This window comes from Centruroides vittatus, unplaced genomic scaffold, assembly GCF_030686945.1.
Source record: "Centruroides vittatus isolate TY-2023 unplaced genomic scaffold, ASM3068694v2 scaffold_1167, whole genome shotgun sequence".
NCBI lineage: Eukaryota > Metazoa > Arthropoda > Arachnida > Scorpiones > Buthidae > Centruroides > Centruroides vittatus.
In genome coordinates this window covers 980,439-1,007,474 of record NW_027122671.1, presented here as the reverse complement: position 1 = coordinate 1,007,474, position 27,036 = coordinate 980,439, and the positions used below count along the sequence as shown (strand labels likewise).

The 27,036-nt window shown below is 30.1% G+C and overlaps 1 protein-coding gene and 1 non-coding gene across 2 annotated transcripts in view; one reads left to right on the top strand and one right to left on the bottom strand.

Moving 5' to 3' along the window:
- Window positions 1-17,990, bottom strand: part of LOC136986706 (RILP-like protein 1) — a 40,796-nt gene extending 22,806 nt beyond the window's left edge. Inside the window, exons 1-3 of the mRNA XM_067284290.1 lie at window positions 17,557-17,990; window positions 16,962-17,097; window positions 3,074-3,186 (exon numbers count right to left, since the gene is read on the bottom strand). Coding sequence (XP_067140391.1) covers window positions 3,074-3,186; window positions 16,962-17,097; window positions 17,557-17,835 — 528 coding nt within the window. The 5' untranslated portion in view covers window positions 17,836-17,990. The remainder of the gene's footprint in view (window positions 1-3,073; window positions 3,187-16,961; window positions 17,098-17,556) is intronic.
- A 3,258-nt stretch (window positions 17,991-21,248) lies between these two features.
- TRNAR-ACG (transfer RNA arginine (anticodon ACG)) lies at window positions 21,249-21,321 on the top strand. The gene has a single exon. It is a non-coding gene; the product is annotated as a tRNA-Arg (tRNA).
- The last annotated feature ends 5,715 nt before the right edge of the window (window positions 21,322-27,036 follow it).

Sequence of the window (27,036 nt, the reverse complement as noted above, 5' to 3'; positions counted from 1 at the left end):
AAGAATGGAATAATAATAAAACTTTTAATATGTTACTCTAATTTATTAAATTATGGATCTTATTAATGGAGGGATAATTTCTTTAAAACTAATAAAGATCATTTATTTGTTTAAATAAAAAGAATCAAATTATTTATTCTGAAAACTAACATTAAAATTTTTTGTCTTCAACTATATCAAAAATTTAGATATCTTAAAATTGAAGGAAATCCTTCAATTTTAAGGTTAAACTATTAATTAAAGAAAAAGTATCAAATTAAAGTTAAACTATCAAATAACTAAAAATTTAGGTTATACTATTATGTTAAAAGTCAAGAAAATAATAAAATGTTCAAGTAAAAAATTAATTCTTTGAAAATATGAAGAGTAAATTAAAAATTTAAGCAAAACATTAAAGCATATGAGTAAAAAAAAATGTGTAATTGAAAAAATAAATTAGATTTAAAAATTTTTTAACAAAAGTAGTAATAAATAAACAGTAAATATTTACACTTTCTTAAACTTTATTAAAATAATAAAACAAAGTGTATAAGTGATAAAAGTATTTAAATTATCTTAATATACTACAGGTAGCCCTCGGTTTACACCGGCTCAATTTACACCGATTCACAATAACGCCACTGCACAATTCACTGTTTTGCCATGTAATTCCCCGATTCTCCCTATGCTAGACTGATTTTCATTTCAGTGTTGACGTATTTACTGAGCCGCGATGTTGTATATTTGTTAAAACAAAGATTTTTATGAATATATTTATTTTTTATGTTTAATATTAATTTAATGTATATTTAATTTAATAGTTAAACATAATAAATATAATATATTCTATTTATGTTTAATATTAATTATACATTAAATTAATATTAAAATAAATAAAAATTTTTTGATACCAATGAAACCATGTTGTGATTTATGTTGCTTTATGCTGACATTATGAAGTGACTTTCTTTATAAATAAAAATATTAAATACTAAAATACTTAAAATACTAAATGTTTAGGTACCCACATATACAAAAATAAAGGATGGTTATTGTCAGATAAAAGAAGTGTCATCTAAACACGTTAAGAAGGCATGGCAATCTATCTCCCTAGAAACAAAAATGGAAGTTTTTCAAAAAATGGGAAATGGACAAACACATCCTAATGTCTGTAGATCTTTTGAACTTATCTCCATCAACTATTACTACCATTATGAAAAATGCAGATAAAATTAAACACTCTGTTCAACAGTCTATGGCAGTAAATGTAAAACGTGAGTTATAGTAGAGGTAAAATTTTTGAAAAAATGGAAAAATTGTTATCGTTATGAAGACTACGAGTCACCCATGACTTTTAACGCCCAGCAGCTGCCTAAACATTTATCTACTGATGCCGTGAACGTGTTAAGGAGACAGATGGAGGCAAATAAACTTTTTTGGGAAGCAAGGGTTGGTTTATGAGATTTAAATCCTGAAGTAACTGTCGTAGTATAAAGCAGTAAGTGCAGATGTTGCGGCAGTGGCTGCTTTTCCTAAAGAATTTCAGGGTTATGTAGAACAAGGCAACTATTCTCCAGACCTAATCTTCAATGTTGATGAGACTGGGCTTTATTAGAAAAAGTTACCAGCACAAACTTTTATTTCTTGTGTAGAATGTTCTGCTCCAGGTTTTAAAGTTGGCAAAGATAGATTAACTCTTTTGTTGGGAGCCTATGTTTCAGGAACTTTGAAACTTAAACCGATGTTAGTGTATCATTCACAGACATTTAAAGGGTCTAAATAAAGACATGTTGCCAGTTTATTGGAAATGGAACAAGAAAGCTTGGATCACACAAGATGTTTTCACAGATTGGTACAAAAGTTATTTTTGCCCTACTGTGCTTCGCTTTTGTGAAGAAAATAAATTACCACCCAAGGTACTTCTTCTCTTGGACAGTGCTCCAGGAAATCCTCAAAACCTTGATGAAATAAAAACACCATTGAATGTCAAGGTTGTTTACATGCTTCCCAATACAACATCTCTTTTGCAACCAATGGATCAGGGGTTATTGCAACCTTCAAAGCTTATTATCTCTGTAATACATTCATGACAATGATGAGAGTTTTAGACACTTCAGACAAAACAGTTAAAGACTATTGGTGGTCTTTCAATATCTTGAAAGGCATTAAAAACATCAAGTCAGCTTGAGATGAAGTTTCAGCAAAATGCTTAAATGGAGTTTGGCATAAACTTCTGCCAGCATTCATGCATGATTTTGAAGAAGTAGCACATCAGGAGAATTTAATTGAAGACATTACCAGACTTGCATGTGATGTGGTATTGGAAGATGTTACAGCTGAAGTTTTAGAAGCCCATGATCAGCCACTCTCAAACAAAGACTCAAAAAAATTATACAAAGATCATGAACAGTCAGAGAAGGAAGAAAACGAAAAAGAAACTCCAAGAGTTATGAAAACAGCCAATCTAAAGCATATCCTTTCAACTAGGGAAAGTTTGATGAATGAACTTTGTGAGTTAGCAACGATTGGGAGCAAAGTGCAAATGTAAAAAGGAACATCATTGCATCCATTTGACCATATTCTGAAATTCTTAATGAAAGAAAACAAAAATCTAAGCAATTAAAGATGGATACTTTTTCTGAAAAATGTAAGAGATCCGAAACTTTGAAATATGATTAGTTTTTCTTAAGATTTTTTAATAAAAATATTTCACTTTATTTTATCATAAAATAGATTTTAAAAATTAAATTTATAATATATGTGTTTTGTATTATATTGTATTAATAAACAAAATTATTTGCTTATTTTTCACTTATGTAGAACCTAACCCTATACCTCACTGTAAATATAAGTTCATGTTATGCCAATTTGATTTGCGCCAGTTTTTGTAGGAACGGAACTGTGGTGTAAACTGAGGGCTACTTGTAATGTTAAATTCATGACTTTATTAAGACAATTAAAAAATATATATATATATAAACTAACAACTATTTAATTTATATAATTTTAAAAATTCCAGAATTCATAAATTAAAATATTATTTCAGTGAATCAGAAGTTAACAACTTTAAACAGATATTTTAAATTCTACTCACAGCATCAATTTCTCCATTTTTTTCAAAGATTTCTGCATCTTTAGCATGTATCTGATTTCTTTGATTGTTAATAACTTCTCTTAACGTACAAACAGTATCATCGATTTCATTCTCTGTAAATAATCACATATATATTTTAAATAATTACAAGTTGTTTAATATGAAAAAACACTTCATTTGAATTTTTTAAAAGTTTATACTATCTTTGATAACAATAAAAATATATTTTATTTTTGAAATATTGAAGTATTTCAAATCTGATTAATTCATATAACAAAGATGATATGCAATAAATTTTAATAACCCAAAACATATAGAAATTATTATAAGTTTCTATAAAGAAATTATAAAACAGTTATTTCTATTCATTTCATTTCAAATAAAAAATTTGTTCGTGAGAAGCTTAATCTTAAGTTGCATGTTTTAATACTGTTTAATCATTATGCAGTCTATCAAAACAGTTCATATTCTTACATATTTTTGAATTTAAATTCACCATAGGTACATAATTTAAGTACAAAGAATCTATTATTAATTCCAATTTTTAAAAAATTAATCATAATTAAATTTTGTGTTAAAACTTATAAATGACTAAATAATTTCTTTTCAATCATATTATTTTTTTCAAATTGTATATTAATTATAATAATAAATAGCACACAGTAACAATGAAGTCAACTAATTCTTTTTGTATTCATTCCTTACAAACTATTTGTTAAAACAATTTTTTACTTCAATATCACAATTTTATTTTAATTTTCTATAAAGTTGTAATTATTAGATTTAGATAAAGCTAATAATTATTTACAAATTAAATCTTTTTGTAGATGCAGATAATTATCAAACAAATCATTAATACAGGTTTTGATAATTTATTGATTATTTAATTAAATCTGAAATACTAACCCTGGAAAGAAGTTCAAAATCACCATTCACTGGTAACAATTCTCTTGTGTCATTGATGTAATTTTGTGTATGCTTTATTACAGAAATCAACTGATAACAAGACTATAAAACACTCCAAAAATACCTTAAAAATTGCATTAATCACTTTAAATTCTAACATTTTCAGCTGTATTTAACTGACCTTCTTCAGGATAAACTTATAAAACAAACAACAGTTGCATTGAAATATTTTAAATTTTTTCATTCTATTTGAGACATTTCATTTCAAACAAAACTATATTTTAATATGAAAACCCTAAACAAATAAACAGAAAGTACTGTAAATGCAAAACAAAAATTTACTTAGGATAAATGTAACAAACTTGTCTCGGAAAAAGCTTGTAAACATACAAAGCCGTGGAAATAAGTATGAAATCACAAACATAAAATTGGTATTTAATAATTTGTATGGCCTCCTTTGGTTTAATTATAGCTGTAACTCTTTTAGACATTGATTCTTTAGGTTTTTAACAGGTTTCTGCACTGATGTTACTCCAGATATAATTAATAGCATTCTTTAACCTTTCCTTGTTTAATGTTTGTTGAGAATTCACAAAATTCTTCAATAAACACTACACATTTTTGATCTGATTCAAGTCTGGACTGTTCAGTGGCCAGTTCTTCCTTCACATATTTCTCTGAGTGAAGAATTCTGCAACTGATATCACTCTGTGATGCTTGTCATCTTGACAGATGATATTTGTCTCCAAAGTAGTCTTCAATTGTTGGGAAAAGGATTCCTTCCAGCACCTCTACATAGACATATGATTCACAGCAACATTAAGAATGCAAAGTTTTCCAGATCCTTGTGCTGAGATACATACCCACATCATGAAGGACTGAAGAAATTTGATTTTGCATTTCATGCACTTGTCTTGATACTCTTTGCCTTTCTTTGCTACATGAATGAATGACAATCATACCAAAGTTGACTCATTGCTAAAGATGCTACTTTCTCTTCTAGAGTCCAAGGTTTTTGTTCTTTAGCCCTCAATAATCATTTCTGTTGGGAAATTTTGATTAACTTTGGTTTTGTCTTAATTTTCATATATGAATAACTCTTAAAATGGATACAATTTCTTACTGTTTTGTCAGAAACTAGTGTTCTGCTGATTTCAAACCAAGTAGTATTCAGTTGCTTTGAAGTTGCTTGCAATACACTGCTGCAAATTCACTTCAATGTTCAGTCTTGGTGTTCAGAGATTAACTGTAGATACCACTTTTGAATCAAGTTTTTACAGCTTTTGTATACTTCTTCCATATCTTACTTACAGTAAACTGTGAACATTCTATTGTCTGTCAACACAACATTGAGAATAACTGTTATTCAGCAACAGTTCAGCTGTTGCAGCCATTTTGAGCACTAATATCAGGAACTGTAAATGGCAGTTAAGGTATACAGAACAGTCAGAGCAGTTTTTGGTTTTAAGCAGTATTGCAGATCCAATATCTGCAATACCTAATTTGTACAGGTTTTGCTTATTTTAAGCAAAGGATTCCATATTTATTTCCATAGTGTTGTCTGATTGCAAATTTTTTTCCAAGATAAGTTATGTTTGTCCTAAGTAAATTTTTGTTTTGCATTTAATTGCCATTTATTTGTTTAAGATTTGCATATTTGAATGTAATTTTGTTATCAAAACAACACATTTAAGAAAAAAATTCAGCAAAAAGAATAGTATTTATTAATGAAAACTAATGTTTTTGACTACTTTCAGGTGTCATCACCAGATTAGAACAGAAATTTAAACAGTTTAAAACAGGTATATGATTCCATCTTGAGGAAACCATGTTTTGTATTTTCTTTTCTTTTCTTTCGAAGACACAATGTAGTGACGTAAACTTAAACACTGGGCGAATTTTTCATCCTTTTTATTCCTTTTTATTCAACTGAATAAAAAGGATGAAAAATTCGCCCAGTGTTTAAGTTTACGTGACTACTTTCAGGTGTCATCATCAGATTAGAACAGAAATTTAAACAGTTTAAAACAGATACATAATTGGAAAAGTCAGTATTCATGACTGTGACTATTTATAAATCACAAAAATTATTTTAAGCAAAAGACAAAAAAAAACTCCACACTTATAATAGTGTTTCTTTATCCTTATAATTTATGGCTGTATTTTTTCTATTGGCTTTATATATTTCCAGTTTCTTCAAACTATTAAGATGAGCCTTGTCTCTGGTGTGATATATAATATGTGCATTATTGAAAGATACTTGAACCTACCTGTTAGTTGCAAAGGCTGCTATAGCCGTAATGGTGTGACTCTATTTAATTAAACTCTCGTGCACTTTTCAGGTTAAAATAATGGATAATGACATCTTATTACAAGCAAGGAGATTGTTTTTTGAAGTCATTTAAAATAAATTTTGTGATTTGTAAATGGCCTGTCATACACATATTCCAACTCTTAGGAATTTTATGTTTGAATTCCTGCTGTTTTAAAATTCTATTCTAACCTGATAATAACTGTTGAAAGTAGCCAAAAACAGTAGCTTTCATTAATTAATAAATATTATTCCTTTTGCTGGATTTTTGTTTTTTAAGTGTGCTGTTTTTATAAAAATATCCACTTATTTGTTCTACTATAAGTAAATTTATCAGTTGATTTCTGTAATAAAACATATGAAATTGCAGTAATAACATGAGAGAATTGTTAACATCAGAAAATGTGAGTAGTGATTCTAAACTTTCTAGTAGTAGTACATTGTGAATATTTATTTATTATACTGAAAATTAATTATATTTCTAAGTGTAAGTGGATGTGCAACTTCATAGAAAGCAAGATGCATGGTTCCTACTCAAATTTTTGTTTTAATTTCCATGACTTTTCCTGACCAACTCTGTACAAATTTCCTAATCCTCATGTCCCTTACAGTATGGCACATTGACAAAATAAAACAGCATTTGACTTACTATGCACATATGTTTTGCTTCATCAACATTTTTATTAGTTATTTTTTCTAATTAACACATATTTTTTATAATTTCCAAATTATTAAAATTAAAAATAAAATGTTTTATTAAAATTCTGTTATTAATCCATAACGATAAATGTACATGGCTTTGAAAAAAAAACAGTTATTTTTTATTATTCATTAACAAATTCTATATAATCCATGTACAAAACAATATATTTATTAAATTTATTTCTTAATAAATTTTCTTGACTTTATAAAATATTAATAAACTGGGGGGAAAAAAAATCAGAAATTGTTTTGTTACACAATCAAAATTATTAAAATGAAAAGTAATTTAAATGGTATTATTTATTATTTATCATTTAGTGTACTTTGTAAATTTTTGGGAAAATTTGCTTGAAAGAAAGTTTGGATCCTTAAAATATTCAGCACCCCTTTACATAAGTTGTATTGCACCACATTACTTCTTGCTGCCTGCAGATGGATACACTTAGTCAAGCATACTGTCAGAAAAAAGTCAACAAGGCAGCCAAGGAAGCAAATTCCCTGACATTCCACAACTTTTTCTGGACACTAATTAAAATCCCTGACTTTCTAGGAGTGTAGGAACCCTGAAGATAAATATTGTGTTATGAAAAAGAATAAAAATGAAAACAATGTTCTTCATATCTAATCTTTAATTAACTGATGATGTTATTTTATCAAAAAATGTACAGTTTTAAAAAGATATTATTTATCTGTAAAAATATTTTATAAAAAAAAACTTGCATAAAATCAACAAAAAAATCAACAGTGAAATGGAGATATCAATATGCAGCCTAAAGATACATATTAAATCAAAAATGCATGCACTTACTAAATACATTGCCTACTAACTGAACTTATAGGAAGCATTTATCATTATAAGAACAGACTGCCAACTGTTTCATAATTTAAAATTATAGATTAAATTAGAGATTATTAAATGTTATTCAATTGTTACTCATTTATTTATCAATAAGCACTTGTAATTCTTTGATATGTTGCTTACACATTCATCAATAAGTCATTGGTAGATATTTAGATCATTTTTAAAACTATTACTTTTGTATTTAATATTCTTTTTAAGCTTTAACACTTAAACTTTACTAAAATACATTGTTTTCCTCCTCATCATTAAATTTACTTTAATAAAAAGCATTAAGTTATATCTTGAGGAAACCGTGTTTTGTATTTTCGTTTCTTTTCTTTTCTTTCGAAGACACAATGTAGTGACGTAAACTTAAACACTGGGCGAATTTTTCATCCTTTTTATTCGGTTGGGTATACCAACTGAATAAAAAGGATGAAAAATTCGCCCAGTGTTTAAGTTTACGTCACTACAATGTGTCTTCGAAAGAAAAGAACTTTAATAAAAAGCATTAAGTTATAAAAAAAAACATTTTAATTTCTAAAAGATGAATTGAAATGAACATATTTAAAATTCTTAGTCATTATTTGTGTTTTGATAGGAATGCATTAATCAGTTTCATATTCTTTATCAATAGACATTTTCATAATTGTTTGGCACAGTAAAAATAAATGTAAAAAATTATATATTCAATTATAAAACTTTGAAAACTAATACCTTTTCTTATTCAAACTTGAATTTATTTATTGAATTTATTCTAAAATTAAAATTTATATATAAAAAAACAACAATATTAGTTACAGGAAATCCTCATTAGTTCAAAATTCAAGAGATGAAATAATTATGACTTCAAATTATTAAGTTTTGAATTATCCAAGATTTACATATTTCTGTACAATAATGCCAAATGCCATTTAATTAATGTACATTACTAAAGAAACAAAATACGGCTACATATATTTTCATTAAATTAATTAATAATAACATAAATAAACTGCAGGTAAACAATATATGTCCAGTTAGAACCTCACAGGTTGCCTTTTCTAAAAAGTAAAACAGAATTCCTCAAAATGTAGTCCAAATTATTTTTAAAGTGACCAAAAAGTAGTAAGTTGCCCAAATGTATTAGCCTAGAGCAGCGATTCCCAACCTGGGGTACGCCATAGGTTGTTTAGGGGTACAGAAAAAAGTTAGTTATTATGGCAGAAAAAATAATATATTATGTATCACAAATTAATAGTATTAAAAAATTATTAGGTAAAAAATGTTCCTTGCAACAATCACAAACTTTATTATACATTTCAAAATGCAAAAATAGAAATAAAAACTTATGCTGCCAATTGTACAATGCAACAGATCAATAAATGTTGCACAGTTGGTCAATGGTAGTAGGGATAACATTATGTGTGATTAGTTATTATGCTACAGACTTTTGATGGTGGAGTGTGTTACCATTATTATTATTATCTCTCAACAATATCCCATGTGTTGTTTGAAAAAAGTATTTTTTATTGTTAGCAAGGAAAAAGACAGCTAGTTTCTCCAGATTCTCTCTACAAGCGGTAATTTTTTTCACTACTTATTCAGTATTTTTATTAATTTTTTATTGATAAGACTATGTCTTGTTTATAAAATTGTACTGTCTTTTGTGTTACCGGCTTAGAGGTATGAAGGAGTACATGTCAGAAGTTGCAATTTGGCACAGAGTATTAAGTGCCCAAATCATGCACGCATTAAAAAAAAAAAAAAAGACTTGAAGGGTAGGTACTCAGGGGACTGAGAACTGAGGCAAAATAAAATTCAAAATGGCAACACTCTCTACAAACAGGCAGTGCCCAAGATTTGCGCATGCGTTACTCGTTGGGAAGTTGGAAATGCCATGGGGGTATGCTAATAAAAAAAGGTTGGAACCGCTGGCCTAGAGCTCTAAAAATATGTCAATCTGCTACTTGTAGACCAATCTCATAATCCCAAAAATAAGCCATATTTTATGAGATAAAAAAAGGTAATCTATGTTTAAGGTGACACCCAAAATGTGTTAATGTAAAACTAAAGCCAATATTAACCAGATTATAATTGTTCTTGGTTTATTGTTCTCTTATAGTATGGAGGCACTTTGATCTAAATAAATGAGTTAACATATGCATATCGCAGTTTGAACAAAATTTCACTTCAAATTTTGAAGTAGCCATATTTCAAACTAACTGAATTCCTTAAATCTCTATATCCCAGACTGGGGCAAATAGTACAGTTACGAACTGATGGGATTTTGAACTATCCGAGTTCAAATTAATGAGGATTTCCTATAACAACTTTATGATACTAGACACAGCCTATCAGATAGGATTAGAATTTAATTTATATTTAATTACTTATGATTTGCCATTTTATTTCTATTATCCTATGTTTTAAGAATTGTTTTGTTAATCTCAACAACTAACTCAATGCTTCACAATGTATTAGCTAATTTGTATAATCACACTGATATAATTAATATAGGAATTACATATATCAACATATAAAATGATCATTGCAAATTTTTGAACAAGTAGACAAAACCCATAAGGCAAGTAAGTGATGCAAGTGGGGCAAAACCTCCTTAGTAATTATGTAATTTTTTAACTACTAACTGTAGTAGAAAATCCAATACTAGCTAGTTCTAATAGTTTTTATATAGTTCTAATAAAGTTTAAAAATCTATGCTTTCATCTTATTGCATGCTTTATATAATTTGGCTATTATGCCAAACCACAGAATAATACACTACTCCCATAATCTAGCATGCTTTTTGAATTTGCCATCATTACTTTGCAAATTGACCATTATGGCTGTTAACAGTACAAAGTGTCAGATTTATTTACATCTGAAACTGAGAAATTTGATTATTATTTGAAGAACTCATTCTTCTATCATTTGTGGCTATAAAGCTAAATAATATTCTTTAACCTACACTCAGATTCTTTGAATACTATATATCAAACACACCTTAATACTGAGAGACTTCGTTTAATACATTGAATGAACGTTTTAAACCCACTCAAGGGGTCATCGTCAGGTTATTGATATTACATAAACTTTTACAATTGTTCTTATCGAATCACCCAGGAATTTGAATTCAAAGTGTTTCGAACATTATGTTAAATTCAAAATATATAAAATAGAAAACATCCAATTAGTCCATTAAATACCGAAATTGAACTAATTAAAATTCATTTTTGATGGTAGCGTTTATAAACAAATGAAAGGAGTTCTGATGGGCAGCCCAATGTCCGGCTTACTCTGTGAAGTGGTTTTACACAGAATAGAACAAATCACGATTACGAATTTTAGAGAAGACATAATCCTATACAAAAGGTATGTGGATTCTGTGTTTATTTTATAGAGAAATGATACAAGAATATACCAGTTTTTGAATGAAATAAATTCCAATAAAGATGGGTTTAAAACTTAAATTGGAGCAGATTAGTAATACAGAGATACATTTTTTAGACATTGGAATTTCATTCAGGAATGGATCTCTAAACACAAAGATATATATCAAGCCCATTCATGACCCGTTATATATCCCATCAACCTCTAATGATCCACATACCTATAAACTCTCTGCATTTAGAGCTCTGATTAGAAAGGCTTTCCAGTATTGCTCCAACATATACGACAGAAGAGCTTAATAAAATTAGGGATATGGCTAAAACGTTGGACTTTGGAACAAGAGTCATTGAAGAATTAATTAATTAATTCTTACACAAATACTAGAAAAAAGAAGACAAACAAGGCTAGAAACAACAACATCACAAAGTTCACATACAACAGAGGTCTATCCGGTATTATGAAGGAGATCGCAAATTACAAAAACACAACACTACTGTACAAAAGGGCACCCACGATATACAACTTGCTCAGGAATGACAAGGATAAAATCAACAAGGAGGAGCAAGCAGGCGTATACACAATACCATATAAGAATGACCAATTGGGTGTCAACAAGGAGTATATAGGCATCACAACCAGAAACCTAAATAAAAGAATCAACAAGCACAAGTATGACATAAACAAAGGGCACTATTCAACAGCGTTATCAAAGGTGGCACAAATGGATGGTTCAACAGTCGAATGGAAGGAAGCCAGAATTGCTGCACAAATACATTCACCAACTTCGACATTAACATTGGAAAAATGCAAAATACATAAATCTAGCCTGTCTGGAAAATGTTTGAACTATAAAGATGCCACAATTCTGCCTTCAGCTTGGAAGTATGTAATCAAAAAAGAGCTCATAGTTTAATGAAAAGGCACATAGTCAATGTAAAAAATCCGATGTTATTATATTTATATTTGTATTTATTTTATTGTATTTTATTTCCTTATGTTTATTTTGATTAGTTCAATTTCGGTATTTAATGGACTAACTAGATGTTTTCTATTGTGTATATTTAGAATTTAACATAATGTTCGAAACACTTTGAATTCAAATTCCTGGGTGATTCAATAAGAACAATTGTAAAAGTTCATGTAACATCACTAACCTGATGACGACCCCTTGAGCAGAAATATGTTAATGGTAAGAACCATACCTTGCGTTGTTTTAATTTTATTTGGAAAATACTTTGTATAATATTTTAATTGTTGTATTGTTTAGTTGACTGATGAGAGGCTCTACGCCCGAAACGTGCAAATGACACGTATCAACTAAATAAAGATGGAAATAAAGCCAAGTGTTTAATTAAACTCAACTTTGGAGTTCATAGTCCAACAATTACAAAAACACGGTTTCAAAGAAGAAACAGTAGAATTCATTTATTGCAATCATAAGTACTGTTATCAGTTATTTATTATTATTAGAATTCACATGACCTAAAACACACAAGTTAAAATAAACCAATAAAATTAACCAAAATACTGATTACAATAAGCAGTATAATAATTAGTATGATTTTGTTTTCGATCTTACAAAGCCTACTGAATAGTTATCTTTGGGTAATGAGGAATTTTTAAACTGTCTTTTCACACTATCAGTTTCAACATTATAACTTATAACCATTATAAATTATTGTTGTTAATCTTAACCTGTACTTTAAATATTGTTAATTGTCATTTTCTCACAGTGCAGTGGTTTAAACTGTTGTCATTTCTTAATTCAATTATATGCTAGCTATTATTGATGATAATACTGCAGAAAGCTATAGATAACACTGGATGAACGTTGTTTTTTTGCTGTTATTATTATTATTAACTTCAAAGATTAAGACTTTTAATTCATTCCAGCTTCTTTCTGATCCTTGCATTGTGCTTTTTGATCTCTGTTTATGTTTCTTTTCCCATTTGGATAAAATTGTTAAGCTAGTTTAGATACTATTGAGAAATACAATGCTTAATAGTAAAACACTCCAAAAATATCTTAAAAATTGCATTATCACTTTAATTTGTAATGCTTTTGGCCATATTTAACCGACTGAAATTATGTCTGGTACTAACATTTAAACTGTATATTCTGGAAGGTTTTAAATTTTTTGTTCTATTCTAACATAACCATCATTAATTTTGTAAGTTTTTCCTGAAGAAGTTCAGTTAAATAAGGCTGAAAACATTAGAAATTACAGTGATTAATACAATTTTTGGGGTATTTTTGAAGTGTTTTATTACTTTAGATATTCTTTCTTTTCATTTTCTCAATGAAACTTCATTAATTAATAAGAAATCAAAATTTGTGAAGAGTGAAATTTTATATAATAAATAATTGTTAATTCAAGATTGTTCTAAGGATTTGTGATTCAACTTTGATTTTATATGGTGACGTTGGAGGCTGATCATAAAACAGAATTAAATTAATTTATTGTCTAATTCTATTGCTGTTTAATTTATATTATGCTATTCCCAAAACCAGTTGGGCTATTTTAACTGCAAATCATGCTTTATTTTTTAGGGTTGCAGATTGCACATTTTTGGGCTGATTTTCATCTAGTTTATATTTTGAACATAATCCCAAATCATAGCCTAAATATTTGCATTTGCAGCCAAATTTGGCACCACTAGTTTTTGACATGAGACATTACTGTCTAGTAATTGATTTTTCTTGTAAGACTTTGGGAAATAATGAAATGTTAAATAATAAATGAGGAAAGATATGCAGATTTGTTAGCAATTGTTATCAGGAGATGGATAGGTCATAACATCCGTAAAGATGTATTATATAATTTATTGTCCATAAATTATATAATCTCTTAGCTACTTTTCTTTGCACATGACCAAAGTGATAGTTATGCTTTTTCCAGGCCTAGTTTCAAATGTTGACTGATTTAATTGTAAATTGTTTAATTGTAATTGTAAATTGTTGACTGTTTCAGTCATTAATTGTAACAGTTCATTGAAACAGTCATTAAACATTGAAACAATTCATTGAAACAGTCAACAATATGACCTGGACACAAGCAACATTTCACAGTCTGAGGTCGATAATATATCACCTTGGTCATTGTACAGTCAACATTGAAACAGTCAACAATTATTGTTGACTGTTTCAATGTTGACTGTAGAATAACCAAGGTGATATATTATCGACCTCAGACTGAAATGTTGCTTGTGTCCAGGTCATCGTGCTGCTTACATTCTCTATTTTAAGAAATGCTGAAAGTGGTAAGCATGAAGAAAGCTTTAAGAAAATTATCTGTAGGATATGCCAAAGAAGATATTGTTACTAGGGTTTCCAAATTCCTGATATTTTGGAACCTTTGGGAATTGAAAACAGAAAATTGTATTTCACAAGAATTTCTGAAATAATCTTTTATATTTAATTTCATTGATGATCTGTAATAATGACTAAGCTTGTTTTGTGTGTCATTTTCATGTCTTGCTTTGAATGTAATTTATTTATGTTTTCATTGTTTTCATTAAGTAAATGCCAACTGACAGTTTTTTCAAATAGCTTAAATTACTAATTAATAACTCATAATGTTAACTCATTTGTAAATGAACAGGTAAAATTATATAAGATAATATCATAATTTTAATACAGCCTGATTATTTACAGCAGTTATGGGTGTTTATTATAATTTTATTCAAGAATTAAAAAACTTTGATTTGAAAAAAGTTTAACAAATCTAAACCCAGATAATTTGAAGTCATGCAAAAAGCACAACTTAAAATTATCTGGTCCCTCGAGTATCAAAATAGTGAGGTTTTACCATACATCACATTGAATGCAATTGGTAGTATCAGCAAAGGAAATTATGGATTTCTGGTCATTGTGGAGATGAATGTGGAAGCATTCATCTCCACAATGAATGTTTCCACAAAGCTTATTAAGTTTATCTTAGTATAAATATGTATTCTAAGATAGGCTTAATAGAGTAACTTATTCTAATGTAACAAATGAGTTTTGATATAATGATAATATATCATATTGTTGATCACAGACTTTGAACAGACTTATCAACAATGAATCATCTACATTAAAACAGATACCAATGAAATTTCATATTATAACTGTACCAAGATTTTCTTTAAAGATTTTGTACCACCAGGAGGTGAGAGAAAAGAAAAAAAGGCACAAAACGGAGGAAAAAAGGAAAGACATGGGCTGTCCAAAGTCTCAAAAGAAAATAATTAACACTTAACTAACATTTATATGAAAAAAAATTTACAAAATTATTAATTTTATTTGAGCAAACATTTTTGAAAATTTTTACAAATACCATTTATCTGATTAATTTTAATTTAATTAATTTTTTTACTTTAAATAATGTAAATTAGATAATTAAATAGCAAACATAAAAGCTTTCAATTAAAAACAACTAATATATAAAAATATGAATAAAAACTTTTTTATTAATTTGATGAATGAACTAGACAGATTATATTGTATTTAAATAAGAGTCAAAAACAGTCCTAATACTTATAAATTATTTGTTCTATGTATTTAATTTGAATATGGTATAAACAAAAACTTAAGTTTTATACTGACACAATGAAGTAACTTCTTTCAAACACTTGGCAGATTTTTCATCTTTTTATTCGGTTAGTGTTTGAAAGAAGTCACTTCATTCTATCAGTATAGAACAACATAAACTACAACATGGTTTCACCAGAATCAACAAAAACTTAAGATTAAATTTAAAAACAAAATTTACATCAAGTTTTGATTACCAGTATATCAACTTGATATATAAACAACGTAAATCAATGTCAATAATAAAATTTTGGATTTACATTATGGCTACAAGATCAGTTAATCTAATAAAAGATAAAATTTAACTATGAACAAAACAAAGTTGATATCTTTAATATTTCTCTTTTTTTTAATACTTTATAAGCATTGTTTTTAGAGCTATAATATAATCATATAAGTTTTGGGAAAATTCATAAATACTGTTTTAATAAAATTAGTGTTTATTGTTTCCACTACAGTCAAATCTCTTTATATTAGAAGAACAAGAAAAAATATTGTTTTTAAAAAAGTATCCCCTTACTTGCTTAACATTGTCAAGATGCAAATAGGATCATTTCTACAGTTAAAAAATGTTAGAACAAAAACATGTAGTATTATTAATCTCCTCTAGTACAAGATTTATATGATTTTATTTCTAAAGTACATATTAAAACATCAAAATCCAAAAATCAGTCAAAATCTGAATCTTCCTAGTCAAAAATGATCTAAGTAAAAACAAAAAGTGAAACGAAACTAATTCTAAAATATAATTTGTTACAGTGAATGCTTTGTTTAATTATCTTAATAAGTATAATTTGCAACATTAAGATATCCCTGTACACTTTTTAAGAGAGCTTTATTGTTAATGAGTTTAGGCACTAAAATACAAAAACACTAAATCTGGCATCTTACTATTGTCTTTACTGATGTCTAGTGATCAAAATTAATTAGAATTTAATTTATTGCATTATCATTATTTTAGAGAAAGGAAAATAATGTATGTTTTATAGGTACAGTGAAATAACATTGCTAAACAGATTTCTCGCAGTAGAGGATATCATTCAACGGGGAGAAGTTTTATGTTAAACCAATATGAATTGCATAGGAAACTATATTTCTTATCATTATATCAATAACTGCCGTACTAAGATTTGATTACATATAATTTTATTTTTAAAAATAATATAAATTTGAAATTGATTACCTTCTTCCTTATTTAATTCTTCAGAAGTTTCTGTTTGAAATTTCTGTAAACGTTGATTTTCTTGTTGTAGTTTAGTAATTTGTGTATTTAACGTTTTACTTTCTTTCTTCCAATATTCCTCAATTTGTTCTAATTCCTGTAAAAGTATGCAAGATTTTTGTTATAAAATATGAATAAAATCATATAACAACTAATCCGAACTCACGTATCAGTTAAATATCTCTAATCAGCAGAAAATACCTGCTACCTCAAAAAATCAGATAAGAAGCAAACAGTCAAGCTGGTTTGAAAAGTTATCTGATAATACAGTACATTACTTAAATATAAAACAAATTACATAGAATCTACTTTAAGTAATCTATTTTTAGTAAATCAATAATATAGAAACACAGTATTATACTTTCATCCTTTTAAAAAATATGCACATTCTTTATTGATAAAAATATTTTGAACATTTCAACTAGAGGAAAAACGACTAATAAATAATAAATGAAACAAATAGCTATAATTATTGTATAGGAATATTCAGTAACATTTCCTCAATTCAATCACTAATTGTTTTCTTTTATTCATTACTCATAAGTTGTAAACTTACCTCATCGAATTTCTTTTTTAATTTTGCTTTTTCTTCCTTGTCATATTCTAATTGAGTGACTTTAGATTTCAAATCACAAAGTTCGCATTCAATTCTCTCATTTAACAAAACACAATTTCTTAAATGTTCTAAAGACCAAATGACTTTTTTCAAAACACTTTTGACTATCTCCACATCACCTTGAGAATCGATAATCTTCTCAAATCCTTCGGCAATTTCTACGACGCCATCGAATACTTCCTGTATACTTAAACACTTTTCAGTTTCATAACTTTCCATTTTGTTTTTAAAAATCAACTGCAGACGACATAGAACGATACTACAACACACTACTAACTCGTTAGTTATAATCACATGTTTTTTACGTCAAACTCGTCATAACCAATCACGTTTTTTTAAATAAAAGATTACACCTAATAATCCTTTTTATTGTTAAACAGTAACCAATCAGGATGTTTCTTGCTTAAAAAAATCGTATCAACCGATATATTCTTAATAATTATAAATCCGTCAGTATTAATTTTTATTATGACTAAAATTTTATATATTTTTAAACAGTAATTGAAATACATATAAATATTTACTATAATCTTAATAGAATTTTTATTATGACAAATTATATTAAAAAATTCGTTATTGATATATCGTTAAAAATTATTTAAGCATGGACGATTACGCTAATTTCACGCTATTTACATTTCTACGATTCAATTTTAACCCGTTCTAATGATATCATAATCAGAATGGCGATAATACGTAATCTGTAAATGATACTATAATCATTTTTACGATAATGTAATTAGAAAATTTGACGGGCGGGTGGCTGAGACGGCTGAGACATCGGCAGATTGCTCTGGATGATCCAGGAAGGCGAGGATCGAAATCGGAGCGAGCACCTCTAACAATTTTTCAGGGTTATATCTATCGGATATAATGACCCCGATACAGGGATAGGCAGATTGTTAGGGCGAAAAAATTGGCCGAAAAAAATAAAAATAATAAAGCATTCTGAATTACAGATAATCGATTATTTTACTTTATGAAAATAATTAAATGTGTGAGGTTCGAGCCTTCATATCTTTCGATTAAAATTACACTGTGCCTATTCGCATTTTTCACCGTGCTGCATTTCGCTTAATATCGGGGTGAACATAAGAAACGAAATTTGGCACGGTAGGTTGTATAAAAGAGGCATTGGTGCTATTAAATTCTGTTGTGAAAGGTCAAGGGATAGAGAAATAGAGGAGGTGACATGATATATCTCGTGAGGGGTCAGACTTAAAGATTTTACTTGTTAGATTTTTATTATTAAATTAAAAATATATAAAATTTTTATAACAAAATCTCATAATAGATGGCGCCACATACAATTTAGTTATTTATTTCGATTAATAATACAAATGTTATTTTTAAAATAAAATCTCATAAAAGCCGGGATAGTTACGCAACTCGTTGCTAGATTTTTTTATAACTGAATTAAAATAATTATTAACGAATAAGAAACGCGATTTTTAAATATTTGTGAAATAAAGAATGATTTTAAATTTTATATTTTTATATGCATATATAAATATATTTTTAATACTAATAAACAATTTTAATTAAGGTATTTTTTAAAAAGCATAAGTTTTGATACATTACACAATGTCAAACGTTTTCAGGTTATATTGGAAATTAAAAAATCCCACTAATGCGCCATTAATTTTGTCTGAAAATGCGGAAATGAAAAGATGGAAGTATTTAAATTGTATTTTTATTGTCAAAAATAAATGCGTGAGTGTTCGTATATCAAAACCTTTCTTCGAAATTCAAAGCATTAAAATCAAAATCATTTTATTAAAATGATAACTGATGCCTAACGATTAGTTTAGATCAAAGGTTTCGAAGATTTTGGATCTATCTACAAGATATAGTAGTACACTAAAGATTATTTTTATAGTATTTTTCTTTAATAAAATGAATATTTTCTTTATAATTTTTGTCGTTTGGAAAAATAATCGAATTATTGATGTACGATATTCTGCACAGACAGCTAGAAAACATGTGACAAACGCTACGATTTACTCTTTAGAAGAATATTTTTGTGTTTTTTTTTTTTTTTTGATACAGTAGGTGCAATTTTTTTCATCACAGATATTATTGTTACCGTCTAGTATCAAAATCTACAACATGTCCCAAAACATATAAACTAAAATAACATTGCAAAACTTGTAATCAGAAACAGACACTTGTAATCGATTATTGTAATCAGAAACTTGCTTACAATTACAAGCAGTGACGGTCTAGCAAATTTAAGAGTAGGCCTATAGAAGATTATTATACTCTTCCCAGCAAAAGAAAAAAAAAAATTGAACTTTATTTGTTCGAACTTCAAACATCATTTATAAAAACATTTACGATGTGGTTAACATGTCAAATGTGGTTTAAAAAGTTCCGTTCGGGAAACTTTTAACAAAAGGATTAAAAAATGTACGGGTACCAAAATAAAAGCAAAAGAAAATCACTGAAAACATACAAGCATAACGCAAGAGAGAGATCGATTTGGACACAACAGCTTGCTTCTAGCACATTTTTTGACTGCGTGCGCAGTTCGAACTCCGAGGCGAAATTTTGTCGAATTTTGCGTTCGAAGTGCGATGTACCACTGTAATCTATAATATGTAATTATAACCTCTATCTACTAACCATGGTATCCAAAAGAGTGTGAAAGAAGCCTAAGAGGAAGGTTGTAGTATTGACGACTGAGGTGAAAAAAGAACTTATCGCGAAACATGAAGGCATGTGGCAGTCATGTTTAAGAGCCGAAGTCGACAATTTGCAGAAGCGGATCAAAGTTTTTCGGGCCTAGGGCTTATTGAAATCCAATAGGCCCTTACTTTTTGTTAGATTGAGAATCTTTAAATTATGGTTTAAAATTGTGACTTGGTGACCTGACGATTACGTTACATTGATTACAATGAAACAAATAATACTATAAATTATCATTATTATTATATTTTAATAAAATGTAACAGAGACTAAAAATGTCTTTACTTTTTCGTAATGTCCAATCACCAAGAACAACTATCTTCCACTGCAGAGACGACCTTTCTTTAGAGGCTACGCCTCTGCAAAAAAAATGCAAAACAGTGAAAAAGTGAAGACATTTTTAGTTTCTGTCACGTTTTATTAAATTGTAAATTCGTCAGCCCTTTTTTTACAAAAAAAATTATTATTATATTATTAATATTAACTATATTTTACAATACGATAAGTGCTCATTGTTAATAAAAAAGTATTAAAAATTTATGATCATAATTCAATTTTTGTGGGCCCTTGACACTTGGGAACCCAGGGCTTAAATCCTATTAGTCCCTATGTAGATCCGTCCCTGGGCATATTATCTTTCTGATATTTAATTTTTCAGGTCCCTCAAGACAACGAGACTTTAAACGCGCGCCTAGTGGGTAATTTGCCGAACAGCATTGTTTTTAGTCGAGTTCAATATTTCCTATAGCATAAGGTATAGGACCTTATGCTATAGGACGTCTACCATTTTTCCTGTTTTTAATATTTGAACGTGTGCCAAACGTGTTCTCGAAATGAATGGGTCGATACTGCAGCTACAATAATTTCTCAAGGACACTGCCGAAAAAGCAAAGACGTATTCACTCGTACAGTCAACTTGAGAGTAAAGAGTAATCGTTATAAGCGGGCCAGTGGCGCAACGGATAACGCGTCTGACTACGGATCAGAAGATTCCAGGTTCGAATCCTGGCTGGCTCGGCTCCGTGTTTCTTTTTCCTTCACTTTGTGTATTATTTTAAATATCGTTTCATAAATGGCTAAAATTCAGAACGCGTCGTTCGGAAATAATCGTACGTTCTTACTTCTTACAGTTCGATGGGAAAGGTACTGTACTACAACTCTGCCGATGTTCGAGCAAAGCAAAGTTTTGTACAGGTTTTAATTTTCAATCCAATTCTCTACCTAGCAATTGGAATGAAACCGGCAAATAATATTTTATAATAGTCTTTTCGTAAACCGAATCATTTGATATATAAAAATGTACGTATTCCTGCTTAAGAAAGTGCCCTGTTACCTTTCGATAACATGTAACAAACTAGATTAATTTGTTTAGAGTGTCTTCTCGTCTAAAGTTCGCTTTAAAATGAATCGTCGCTGGTCAATTGTTGCACAAAGTACGGAGGAGAAAATAAGAAAACGACACGCTTTTTCTGGCATTAAAACCACTGATCGCTGGCAGTTGATCTTTGGTTTTGAGCTCGACTAATGGACCGACCACAGAGTTTTTCGGGTTTTTTAGCGTGTCTAACACCTAAAGAGAGACTTAAATAGAAAGTAATCTCAGGAGACATCCCATTTCCAAACCCCCCTCGTATTGCATTACCTTATCCCATTCAACAACAACGAACAGCAAATGATAATACAAAAATGAATTGACACAGCACCAAAATATCTTAAAAATTAAAACATTGAAACATAAAAATTAAGAGCAAAGATTTTATTCATTTTATAATAATTAATCCAAAATGCAATTATTTAATAAATTTCATTTCGGAAGATTTTAGTAATTAAATTTAATCAATCACATCCAATCGCCGATTCATTCATTATAGAGCCAACGTTAATTTTTATGAGGAATTTTGCTTTATGTGGATGCCCATTTTTCTTTCTTACAAGTTAGATGACATCTCGGCTACAGGAAGCTATTGTCTCGACACCACTTCATAATACTGTCGTAGCATTGGTAGGCGTGGTATCGAGTTGCGCCGGTCTTGAAACGAAGCCAAGTCACGAACTTTTCTTCGTTGCCCTTCATCTTCAGAAATCTTTTGATGATGCGATAGACGAATTGGTAGCCTCCGTCTCTGAACCGTCCTCCGTACACGGGTCCGATGCCAGGCAACCTGTGAGCGCGACTGGGACCCAACGGACATCCGAGGAACGTCTTTCTCTTTTTGGTGTTTCTGATGGCCACCGGGTACCCACTTTTTCTTGTCATTTTGTTTTTATCTCTTGGTTTGGCCATTTCCTGGAAAGACGAGCCAACTGAGATGTCTGTTTTTCTAACAACGTAATCGAAAAAATGGTTTATCAAATAATACGTCTATTGTTATTTTCTAACAATATCGTATTCATTTGTATGTTATCAATATTTATAAATGTACAAAAGGTAGGCATTGTAATTATTTGAATTTATTCACTATTAAATCCAACAGAAAACGAACTGGCAAACGAAACAAAATACAATGTTAGATGGTAATGGCATCCACTGTTCTCAACTCATCTGTACTATCTGAACACAACGCATTTTTTTAAAATAAAATATTTATTGCTACATACGGTACATTATTATATACATTGTATAAAACTGTGGTAATAAACTGATTGATTACATTCAAAAGTATTGACGCGGCAATTATTTTTATGAAGATTGTTTTTACATAAATTGAGTAAGCGTGTGGTATTAACTACTTACACGATTTTTTTTATCATATTTGTGGCGGTTGCTGCAGCTAACATTTCTTGTATATGTGTACCGTCTTCAAAATGCATTATTTACAGCGAGTTCGTATTTCGTGGGTGAAGTCTCACTTTATGTTAACCATAGCTTCGGTCAAGATTCGTTTATGTACCGTATTTCTACCCTGTATTGGATTACTTTCGAATCTGGCTTCGTTATCGCGACAACCAGACACTATACCTCGTCTCTGATAAGAGCGATTGGCACGGTGTGCACCAACTAGTTGCATCCGTATAGGATACCGTTTTACAGTGCCGTAACTAGGCAGGTGCAACAGGTTCACCCGCACATGGCCCACTTGAAAGGGGGACCCAAAATGCATGTATTTGTTTTATTATTTTTCCAAACCTAATTAATTAAGGGGCCTAAATGCAAATTCTTGCACAGGACACAGGAATGCTAGTTACGGCACTGCCGTTTTTACGTCTGTTGTGTTTCTTTTTCGCTTCTTTAATAATACTGCAATATTATGCAATATTATTCCAGACGTGTTTTATATTTTTACATTGGCAAGAAAGACGTTCTAACGTTTCTGTCTGATCGCAGGTCTGATTTACAGGTAGTTCGGGATGAGTTAATTACTGTATGTGTCACGAATGGAGTACAATGAATTGACACAACACCGAAATATCTTTTAAAATTGAAGCATTGAAACATGAAGTTTAAAAGTAAAAAAATATACTAAGTTTAGAATAATCAATCCAAATTGTAATTATTCAATTCCGAAACTAATTTTAACGATATAGCCTACAGAATATAGCGACATATTTAATCTCTAAGTTATACCAGATATATTTCACAAAGCTACATTCATTTTTACAGTAAAATTGCTTTCACACAAGTAAATTAATTTTATAAATAGTTTAATATTCTCATTATTTCCGTGAGCTAAGCGTGTAACGATAACTGCCAAAGTTGATACAGGTAGTTTTCTTTAAAACTCTTTCCGCCCTATGGGCACTAAGAGGGCCTCCTTAAGCAATCCTATTATGGGTTTAACCAGTCCCACAATGGGGCGACCGAGTGGTGAGGGACGGGGCCCGACATATTCGGACGGACCATCCTTTGAAAAATTTCTGGGGATTTATCGACCCGCCGTTCACGTTTTAGGCTGAATACGACGGTTGCGACCTCTCCGATGTGTCGATAGGAATTTTTGAGTTTAACAGTTGATGTTGAAACCGAAAGTCTGATATATTGTAGATGAGTCCAGAATTACAAAATCAAGACCATCGGACTGAAGAGCCGATATGGTGGTTCTGTACGTGGATAGTAATAAACAAGACGGCAGAAAATGGGAAGCGACAAGAAATATTTAAACAAATATAACACTCGAAGGGTATACGTTCACCAGAGTGTATATGGAAGAAATTAAGACGAGTCTTTTCCAGTTAACTCGAGGGATTATGAGTTAGACCCTACGTATATATATGGTTATAGTGTTCACGATTTTCAGTTTGCACATTGAGTATGATGGGAAGATATGGATGGAGGTAGTGTTTTGTGATTATCTGGTAAGCATAGAACTGTGCCAGAGCTCTTTATTGCCATATAGGCTGCTTCATACTTACTTGAGCGTCAATTTTGGGGGATAAGACCAAGGGTTAGAACCTCCGTATGAACGGAACTGAAGTGAAAGTGAAGTTTGAAAGAAATTGGCAAAATAATAGTTTTTCGTTTAAAAGTGGAATAACATTAAATTGCAGGTATTTCTCATACCACACGGTAACTTCTACAACACGGTTTCTCTCTAACACGGTAGGAAAATTGGGGATATCCCACGTAAAATACGACTTTCGGTTTCGCTCTGACACAGTTTGGAAAATCCGTACAAAATTTCACAATTTTTAAGTGTAAACTCCGTTATTCGATTTTCTTTTTATTCAAGCAAGCACGTGTGTCGTCTAAAATTTGCCCATAGATTTTAGAATATTGAAATTTTCGGTTTGTTTTGTGCCTTTTGTCGAGTTTGCTTTAATGAAAACTGATAGTATAATTTTTTCTTCCTTGCACTAGCTCTTCTATTCATCGATGCCGTTGTCGTTGCTTTCAGATTTTAGCCTTTAAGACTGTCATTATGTTTTGTTTTTATACTTATAGATTAATCTTCGTATTTAATAAAGTTTATTTAAACACTTTTAGATAAGTGTTATTAAACTTTTTTAATCATGAGTAAAATAACGAACGAAATACGGGCTATATCTGGGTACTTGTTTTTTTTTTTTTTTTAAACTCTTTCCGCCCTGTGGGCACTAAGAGGGCCTCTTTTAGTAGGCCCATTATGGGTTCGGCCAGGCCCACAATGGAGCGACCGGGTGGTGAGGGACGGGGCCCGACATATCCGAACGGACCACCCCCCGAAAAATTCCTGGGGATTATTCGACCCGTTCGGATTCGATCCCGGGTCCCCCAGAGCGGTAGGCTGCCACCTTTACCGCTCGGCCATCCGGCCGTCTATATCTGGGTACTCGAACAATTCGGTGTTCGAACATAAATTTTGGAAAACAGTCGCTCGGTACTTGATTGAACAAACGTGACCTGCTAAAACAAATTATCAGTTAATTAATAACATATTTTGTCATCCATAGAAATTTCTTATGATAAAATAAAAAAAAATAAAAAAATATATGAGAATGTTGCTGATACTTCCGATCAAGATCAACAAAAAAAGCTGAGATGACGACTGTACTTCGTAAAAAGAAAACGCCCTCGTTTAACTACAATTAATATTAATGCATAATACAATATTGTGGTTGTTAATTAATTATTAATTGGAAATAAATTATCAATTGCTTTAATAAACACATTTCTCTTAGTAACGTAGTGTTTGCGAATTCGGCCCGCGATTGGCTTTTTTTTTTTTTTTTTCTAACTCTTTCCGCCCTGTGGGCACTAAGAGGGCCTCTTTTAGTAGGCCCATTATGGGTTCGGCCAGGCCCACAATGGGGCGACCGGGTGGTGAGGGACGGGGCCCGACATATCCGAACGGACCACCCCCCGAAAAATTCCTGGGGATTATTCGACCCGTTCGGATTCGATCCCGGGTCCCCCAGAGCGGCAGGCTGGGACCGGCCGTTACCGCTCGGCCATCCGGCCGTCTGCCCACGATTGGCTATGATTCTGGAGTAAAGTAAGACATCAGGATTACAACAAAATTTATTGTACCAAAAAACAAATCTTGTAATTTTCAAGAAACTTAAAAATTAAATATCACGTCGATCGATCAAATCTCCGAGCCAAATTTCCATACAATCTCAGCGGTGAATAATACCCGTACAATATAAAATACAGTATTAAGACCAAGCACAACTAAAACAAAGCAAATAAAAAGTAGAAAACACGAGTAAGAGATGCTTTCACAGCAAGTGTGAGAAACTTGTGCGCCTATTTTTTTCACAGCATGTGCAGTTCGAACTTTGAGCCGAATTAATCTCAAATTTAGCATCTAATTCTGAAACGTTCAATACATGAAGTCCCACAGTATATGGAAAGAAATAAATAAGGTAGCAATGAGCGGTTCTTCATTTGACAATTATGTCGTTGATTAGCTTAAGGCTGAAACTAATAAATGGAAAAAAATTCTTTATTACATTCTTGATATCATTCTATTTTTGTCGAAGAGAGATCTCGCTTTTCTTAGTACTTCTGAACAAATTGTCAATAGCCATAATAAAAACTTTGGATATTGTTGAGTTTCTGAGCAAATAAGATTCATTATTTACCAAACATATTACTATACGGAAATCACAGGAGAATAAATCGCTGCTTCAGGTACACTACTTATCAAATAAAATACAAAATCAGCTCATTGAAATCTGTGGATCATTTGTGCAAAGGAGCATTATTGAAGAAATAAAAGCTACAAAATAGTTTGCAATTGCTGTTGCTAGAACACCTGATATTTTTTTCGTAAAAAGATAGTTGTCGTTTATGATTAGATATATGAAGAAAGA